General features: G+C 57.1%; 2 protein-coding genes across 2 annotated transcripts in view; one reads left to right on the top strand and one right to left on the bottom strand.

Moving 5' to 3' along the window:
• Positions 1–1,328: 1,328 nt before the first annotated feature.
• DNHD1 (dynein heavy chain domain 1) overlaps positions 1,329–8,310 on the top strand; it is a 148,835-nt gene continuing 141,853 nt past the window's right edge. Inside the window, exons 1-2 of the mRNA XM_043525948.1 lie at positions 1,329–1,403; positions 8,116–8,191. Of these exons, the coding sequence (XP_043381883.1) occupies positions 8,140–8,191 (52 nt within the window). The 5' untranslated portion in view covers positions 1,329–1,403; positions 8,116–8,139. The remainder of the gene's footprint in view (positions 1,404–8,115; positions 8,192–8,310) is intronic.
• LOC122462297 (uncharacterized mitochondrial protein AtMg00860-like) lies at positions 5,512–6,254 on the bottom strand. The gene is made up of 2 exons (XM_043524961.1): positions 6,251–6,254; positions 5,512–5,867 (listed from the first exon to the last, which is right to left on the bottom strand). Exons 1-2 carry the CDS (start codon positions 6,252–6,254, stop codon positions 5,512–5,514), a joined length of 360 nt encoding a protein of 119 aa, XP_043380896.1.

Raw genomic sequence — 8,310 nt, 5'->3', positions numbered from 1 at the left:
GGAGCCGTGTGGGGTGGGGCTGGTCGGGGGGGGGTGAGATGGGGCAGTTTGGGGGTGGAAAGGAGCCATGGGGGGGTGGAGCTGTTCTGGGGGGGTGAGATGGGGCAGACGGGGGGAAGGAGTTGTGGGGGGTGGGGCTGTTCGGGGGGGGTGAGGTGGAGCAGTTTTGGGGGAGCTGTGGGGGGCGGGACTGTTCTGGGGGGTGAGGTGGGGCAGTTTGGGGGGGAGCTGTGGGGGGCAGGGCTGTTCAGGGGGGTGAGACGGGGCAGTTGTGGGGGGCGGGGCTGTTCTGGGGGGTGAGGTGGGGGAGTTGGGGGGAAGGAGCTGTGGCGGGCGGGGCTGTTCTGGGGGGGTGAGTGGGGCAGTTTGGGGGGAAGGAGCCGGGGGGGCGTGGCTGTTCTGGGGGGGTGAGGTGGGGCAGTTTGAGGGGGAGGAGCTGGGGGGGTCGGGGCTGTTCTGAGGGGGTGAGGTGGGGCAGTTGGGGGGAAGGAGCTGTGGGGGGCGGGGCTGTTCTGGGGGGGTGAGGTGGGGCAGTTTGGGGGGAAGGAGCCGGGGGGGCGTGGCTGTTCTGGGGGGGTGAGGTGGGGCAGTTTGAGGGGGAGGAGCTGTGGGGGTCGGGGCTGTTCTGAGGGGGTGAGGTGGGGCAGTTGGGGGGAAGGAGCTGTGGGGGGCGGGGCTGTTCTGGGGGGGTGAGGTGGGGCAGTTTGGGGGGAAGGAGCCGGGGGGGCGGGGCTGTTCTGAGGGGGTGAGGTGGGGCAGTTTGGGGGGAAGGAGCTGTGGGGGGGCGGGGCTGTTCTGAGGGGGTGAGGTGGGGCAGTTGGGGGGAAGGAGCTGTGGGGGGCGGGGCTGTTCTGGGGGGGTGAGGTGGGGCAGTTTGGGGGGAAGGAGCCGGGGGGGCGTGGCTGTTCTGGGGGGGTGAGGTGGGGCAGTTTGAGGGGGAGGAGCTGTGGGGGTCGGGGCTGTTCTGAGGGGGTGAGGTGGGGCAGTTGGGGGGAAGGAGCTGTGGGGGGCGGGGCTGTTCTGGGGGGGTGAGGTGGGGCAGTTTGGGGGGAAGGAGCCGGGGGGGCGGGGCTGTTCTGAGGGGGTGAGGTGGGGCAGTTTGGGGGGAAGGAGCTGTGGGGGGGCGGGGCTGTTCTGAGGGGGTGAGGTGGGGCAGTTTGGGGGGAAGAAGCCGGGGGGGCAGGGCTGTTCTGGGGGGTGAGGTGGGGCAGTTTGGGGGGGAGGAGCTGTGGGGGGCGGGGCTGTTCTGGGGGGGTGAGGTGGGGAAGTTGGGGGGAAGGAGCCGGGGGGGCGCGGCTCTGCGGGGGGCGGGGCCAGCCCATCGGGGGCGGGGCGATTTTCGCGCCTGCCTCGCGCCCTGCGACCGTTGCTCCTTCCCGCCCCTCGGAGCCGCCGCGTCCCTGGTAACGGCCGGGGGGGTCGTGCGGCGCCGAGCGCGCGGCGGGTGCGGCCGGGCCCCCCCTCGGTCCCCACCGTGTCCTCTCCTTCCCTCCCCCACCCCGGCCCCCTCGGTTCCCCCCCCGTCCTCTCCTTCCCCCTGCCCCCCTCGTTCCCTCTGCCCCCCGCCCCGCCCCCCTCGGTCCCCACCGTGTCCTCTCCTTCCCTCGCCCGCCCCCCACCCCGGCCCCCTCGGTTCCCACCCCGTCCTCTCCTTCCCCCTGCCCCCCTCGTTCCCTCTGCCCCCCGCCCCCCTCGGTCCCCACCGTGTCCTCTCCTTCCCTCGCCCGCCCCCCACCCCGGCCCCCTCGGTTCCCACCCCGTCCTCTCCTTCCCCCTGCCCCCCTCGTTCCCTCTGCCCCCCGCCCCCCTCGGTCCCCACCGTGTCCTCTCCTTCCCTCGCCCGCCCCCCACCCCGGCCCCCTCGGTTCCCCCCCCGTCCTCTCCTTCCCCCCACTCCTCTCCTTGCCCCCCCACTCCACGCCCCGTGGTACCCTTGCCCCCCCACTCCGCCCCCTGAGGTCCTCTCGTTCCCCCCCATTCCTTCTCCGCCCCCCTCCTTCCCCCTCGCCCCCCACTCTGCCCCCCGAGGTCCCCTCGCCCCCCCGCTACTCTCCTTCTCCTCCGCCCCCGCCACTCTGCCCCCCGAGGTCCCCTCGCCCCCCTTCTTCCCCCTCACCCCCTTCACTCTGCCCTCTGAGGTCCCCTCACCCCGCTTCCCCTCCTCTCCTCTTGTTCCCCCCCGCCCCCGCTCTCCCCCTGAGGTCCCCTCACCCCTCCGCCCTGCCCCCGCTCCTCTCATTGCCCTGCCTTCCCCACTCTGCCCCCCTGGGTCCCCTCCCCCCGCCCGCTCCTCGAGGTCCCCCCGATCCCCGCACTCTGCCCCCCCCAGGTCCGCTCCCACTCTGCCCCCCGGCTCCTGTCATTCCCTCTGCCTCCCCCATCAGGCCCCCTCCAGCTCCCAATGCTCTCCTCCCTCCCTCAGTGCCCCCATCACCTATCGCCCCCCAGCTTCCCTTCACCTTCCTCTGCCCTGTCCCTCCAGCCCCCAGTGCTCTGTCCCCTCCTCTACTGCCCCCCATCACCTACCCCTCCACTCACCTATGCTTTATCCCACTACCCAGCATCTCCTGTTCCCCCGTCACCATCTCTGTGCCTCATCATTGACCTACCCACCCCACCCCTGAGCACCACACCTCCACCATCCCCTACTGCCTGCTCCTCCCAGCACCTCCAACCGCTCCCTCCTGCTGCCCCATCACTTACCCTGTAAGGGGACCAGTGCGAAGGCAGTTTGGCCTAGTGGTCACAGCCGAGCTGAGGTCCACATGTCAGGGATGGTAGTCAGTGAGCAGAGGTTAGAGGAATCGCTAGAGCTGGGTTCAGTAAGCAAGAGTCGAGGCCAGAGTCAGGCTGGGATCAGAGACCAGAAGCCAAGGTGAAGTCTGAAGTCAGGCTCTGCAGACCTGGGTTGTAGGCCACAAATCTTTACATTATCCCTCTTCTTCAGGGGCACCCTTCCTATGGATGGGCACTGGGCTTGGGTTATCCAGGTGGTCCAGATGAAACCTTTTTACCGTCTCAGGGTATGGACATGGGCAATGAATTCCCAGGAGTGTTCTTTAGTTCTCCCAATTGGTTAGGGAGTACAGTCTCCTTCACTGCAATATAGAGTCAAGGACAGAGTGGACCATATATTCCTCATGCCCTTGGAGCTGGACTGGCAGGGGTGGCTGTTGGGATCAATCAGGAAAAGGGTCCTATGTGTTAGGTTTCAGGAGGGATACATGGAAATTATTAGGAATCATTAAAAAGGGGATAGAGAATAAGACGGAGAATCTCTTATTGCCCTTATATAAATCCATGGTACGCCCACATCTTGAGTACAGTGTACAGATGCGGTCTCCTTGTCTCAAAAAAGATATACTGGCATTAGAAAAGGTTCAGAGAAGGGCTACTAAAATGATTTGGGGTTTGGAATGAGGAGAGATTAAAGAGGCTAGGACTTTTCAGCTTGGAAAAGAGGAGACTAGGGGGATATGAGAGAGGTATGTAAATTCATGAGTGGTGTGGAGAAAGTGAATAAGGAAAAATTATTTACTTGTTCCCATAATATAAGAATTAAGGGCCACCAAATGAAATTAATGGGCAGCAGGTTTAAAATAAATAAAAGGAAGTTCTTCACACAGCGCAAAGTCAACCTGTGGAACTCCTTGCCTGGGGAGGTTGTGAAGGCTAGGACTATAACAGGGTTTAAAAGAGAACTAGATAAATTCATGGAGGTTAAATCCATTAATGGCTATTAGCCAGGATGGGTAAGGAATGGTGTCCCTAGCCTCTGTTTGTCAGAGGGTGGAGATGGATGGCAGGAGAGAGATCACTTGATCATTACCTGTTAGGGTCACTTCCTCTGGGGCACCTGGCATTGGCCACTGTCAGCAGACAGGATACTGGGCTGGATGGATCTTTGGTCTGACCCAATATGGCCGTTCTTATGGTCTTATGAAAACAGATCGAGGGAGCTGCAATTTGAAGGTGACAGGGTGGATTTGCTAACCTACCCAGAAAGGTCTGAGAAACTGGTGGTCTAGCTTGTGAGATGGCGTGTTTGTATGGAGGCGCGTTGCTGCGAGTCAGACTTTTCGACCCACTGTGAAAGCTGGGTCTTCCTGGTGTGAATGGTCTGAGTACCACTTATTTTCCTTTTTTGTGTCTTCAAGGTGGTCCTTAAGCTCCTCCTGGATATGATGAATTTATTTGATCCAGTTGGCCGTGGCTGGGTTTGGAGAGGCTGCTGGCAAGGCCAAGTGGAAACAAGGGTGAAACCTGTAATTTTCAAAGAAGGTGCCCTGCCCCGTGCAGGCCTGGTCAGTGTTGGATGAGAACTTGGCATGAGGAAGGAGGGAGAACCAGTTATCTTGATGATAGTTGACAAAGCACCTTAGGTATTGCTCTAATACTTGGTTCACCTTCTCTGTCTGCCCATCTGTGTGGCGGGTGGTACGTGAAGAAGGTAAAAGCACGAATGTCCATTAGCTGGAGTGCTTCAAGCCAAAAGCGACAGACAAACTGCAGGCCTCTCTCTGAGGTGATATGATCCAAAAGCCCATTAAGGCAGACCACATAAACCACTAGTAGCCAAGCTGTGTTTTCAGCAGAGAGCAGGCTGTTACAGGGGATGAAGTGCACCATTTGGTCAGTTGGTCTACCACAATTAAGGCTACTGTGTGGCCGTGAGAGTCAGGCAGTTCCACTATGGAGTCCATGCTGATTGAGGCCCATGGTATAGGTGGGGTCTCCAGGGGTACTAGGGTGCCGAGGGGCTTAACACGAGGCATCTTGGTGCGCGCCCACAGGTCACAAGAGTCAACCTAGTCCTGGACTTTAGCTTGCTTATGGGGCCACCAGAAGAAACAGGAAGCTGTGTGGAAAGTCTTAAGGAGGCCAAAGTGGCCTCCCCATGGAGTGTTGTGGCAGAGATGGAGCACTTCTAGCCATGGGAATGTATGTGTGCCTATTGAGGTAGGTGATCCCGTCCTGTGTGGAGCACTGCATTTTGGTTCTGGCTCTTGTTTGCGCAGGCTGTTCCGTCACCTCCTGGGCTAATGGATCACCCCACAAAGTGGATCAGATTAGATCAAGCAGGTCTTGGTGGATTTTGGCACGAAGGAAGTTCCGAGGTTTTGGGAGACGGAGTGGTTCTTGGTTAGGCTCTTCGCCCTGTCATTGTCTTTCCTATTCCTGGGTGACAGATGATGATGAAATCAAACTGAGAAGAATAATGCCCACCTGAGATGTCTTTGGTTCAAAGTTCAAACCTTAGACAGATATTCAGAAAAGACTTGGACTGGGTTTCTGTGTCTCTTGAGGAGATGGTGCCATTCTTCAAAGGCTGATTTAATTGTGAGTAGCTCCTGATTTAATATCTCATAATTCTGTTTGGCAGAATTGAGTGTTCAGGAGTAGTAGGCACAGGGGTGCAACACTTGATGTGGACCATGCCTCTGAGAGAGTATGGCCCAATGGCTACACTGGAGGCATCAGCTTCCACTGTGAATGCTTGGGCTGGGTGTGCTAGACGGGAGTGGTGGTGAAAGCCGCTTTGAGCTGTTCAAAAGCATGATGAGCTTCCGGTGTCCAAACAAATTTGACAGCCTTGTGCAGGAGGAGGCTGTTTGCCCTGAGAAGTCTGGAATGAACTGTCAATAAAAATTTGTGAAGCTCAGGATGGGGGGACCTGGGCACTGCCCAATTGTAGATGGCCTCCACCTTCTGGGGGTCCATCTTGATGCTGTCTGAGGAAAGGATGTAACCCAAGAACTCTGTAGGGGACTGGTCAAAGGTACATTTTTCCAGTTGCATGAACAGGCCATGCTTCTGTATCCTTTTCAGGATGAAACCAATGTCATAACAATGCTGCGTGGGATTATCTGAAAACGCAAGTATGTCATCGAGGTAGATGACACATGCTGATCCAGGGTGTCTCTAAATACATCATTCACAAAGTGTTGAAAGATCGTGGGAATGCTGGTCAGCCTGAATGGCATTACTAGATATTGAAAGTGCCCATAATGAGTTCAAAAGGCAGTCTTCCATTTGTCTCCTGCCCTGATGAACATAAGAATGGCCATGCTGGGCAGACCAAAGGTCCATCCAGCCCAGTATCCTGTCTGCTGACAGTGGCCAATGCCAGATGCCCCAGAGGAAGTGAACCTAACAGGTAATGATCAAGTGATCTCTCTCCTGCCATCCATCTCCACCCTCTGACAAACAGAGGCTAGGGACACCATTCCTTAGGGACACCAGTCCTTACCCATCCTGGCTAATAGTCATTAATGGATTTAACCTTCATGAATTTATCCAGTCCTCTTTTAAACCCTGTTATAGTCCTAGCCTTCACAACCTCCCCAGGCAAGGAGTTTTTCAGGTTGGCTGTGCGCACTAGATTGTAGGCACCCTGGAGATCCAGTTTGGTGACAACTCTGGCAGCCTGCACACAATCTGGAATTGGAAAAGGTTCAGAAAAGGGCAATAAAAATGATTAGGGGTATAGAATGCCTTCCATATTAGGAGAGATTAATAAGACTGGGACTTTTCAGCTTGGAAAAGAGGCGACTAAGGGGGGATATGATAGAGGTCCATAAAGTCATGAGTGGTATAGAGAAAGTAAATAAGGAAGTGTTATTTACTCTTCATAATATAAGAACAAGAGGCCACCAAATGAAATTAATAGGTAGCAGATTTAAAACAAACACAAGAAAGTATTTTTTCACTGTCAACCTGTGGAACCTCTTGCCAGAGGCTGTTGTGAAGCCCAATACTATAACTGGGTTCAACAGGGAGCTAGATAGATTCATGGAAGATAAGTGCATCAATGGCTATTAGCCAGGATGGGCACGAATGGTCTGTTTGCCAGAGCTGGGATTGGGTGACAGGGCATGGATCACTTGATGATAACCTGTTCATTCCCTCTGGGGCACCTGGCATTGGCCACTGTCGGAAGACAGGATACTGGGCTGGATGGACCTTTGGTCTGACCCCTTATGGCTGTTCTTATGTTCCCATCCAAACATTTGGGTAGTGGTACTGTGGGGCCCCGTTCAAAAGGCAGTAGGGCCCAACCCAATCCTGGAGCATGGAATTTTCTTTCTGAGAGCATGCTAGCTGCTCGCGACATGTCTGATTTTCTGCTAGGAGCTGCATCAATTGGGACTGCAGCAGATGGTTCTCGGTTTGGAGTCGTGCAACCTGCTCCTGGAGATCCGGTACTCCATGGGGTCCAGTGGGCAATAGTAGACCCGCCCCTTCCATAACCCTGTTCAGGGGCTGCTGCAGAGGGAATCGGAAGGGGTCTGGACAAACTGTAAGACTAGGACATGGATGGTCTGGCTTAGCAGTCACAGCTGGGCTGGGGTCTACACGTCAGGGATGGTAGTCAGTGAGCAGGAGTCAGAGGAATCGCTAGAGCTGGGTTCAGGAGGCAAGAGTCAGGGTCAGAGTCAGGCTGGGGTTGGAGACCAGAGAGCAGAGGTAGTATCGGGGTGAAGTCAGGAGGCAAGAGTCAGGGTCGTTGTTGGACTGGGATCAGGAGACAAGGTGAAGTCTGGAGTCGCAGCAGGCCCAAAGTCTGTGTGGTTGCCCAGACAACTTCCTGGGGCACTCTCCAGGATTAAATAGGGTGCTTGGCCAATCAAAAGGCTGCAGGGGTCAAACTGCATCCCTTGGGTGGTACTTCGTGTGGTGCCTGCTCTCCAAAGTGCTCTGCATGGCCTCCTGGTGGCGTTGTGGGAATGTCAGCTGTCCCAGGCTCTGCAGACTTAGTTCTAGTCCGTGAATGCTTATATGCACCACCAGGGCCCCCCATCACCTACTCCCCCACACCCCTCTCAGTGCGCCCCTTACATCCTCCACCTCTCCCACTGTCCCCCATGGCACTGTGACTCCGCCCCCCCCCACACTTTCTCCTCACCTGATGGCACAACCACATCCTCCAACCCCACTTTGTCCCCTCCCGCACCATGACACAGCTTGCCCCCTCTGATCTCACCTTGTCCCCCACCCGAGAACAGACTGCCTGTGATCCCATCCTCCTGGCACAACCTGCCCCCATTTTTGCCCCCATTTTGCCCCTTCCCCATGCTTCAATGGCACCTAGACTGACCAGGCCTTTGTCTTTAGCAGCTTTGTGTGCACAGAGATACCATGCAGTCTTCCCCGACTCTCCCCAGTCTGTTCCCTGCTGCTGCTGACCCAGGTAAGGAGCCTTCATCTCTGCTGCCACAACCGGGGGAGTACAGGGACTTAGAGGGGGAGCTCTTTCCTCACGGTCAGTGCTGGCCCCATTGCCCCAGGGTTGCCCTGTAGGTTGTTGTG

Source organism: Chelonia mydas, chromosome 1 (assembly GCF_015237465.2).
Source record: "Chelonia mydas isolate rCheMyd1 chromosome 1, rCheMyd1.pri.v2, whole genome shotgun sequence".
NCBI classification, from domain to species: Eukaryota; Metazoa; Chordata; order Testudines; family Cheloniidae; genus Chelonia; species Chelonia mydas.
This window is presented reverse-complemented; position numbering and strand designations above follow the sequence as displayed.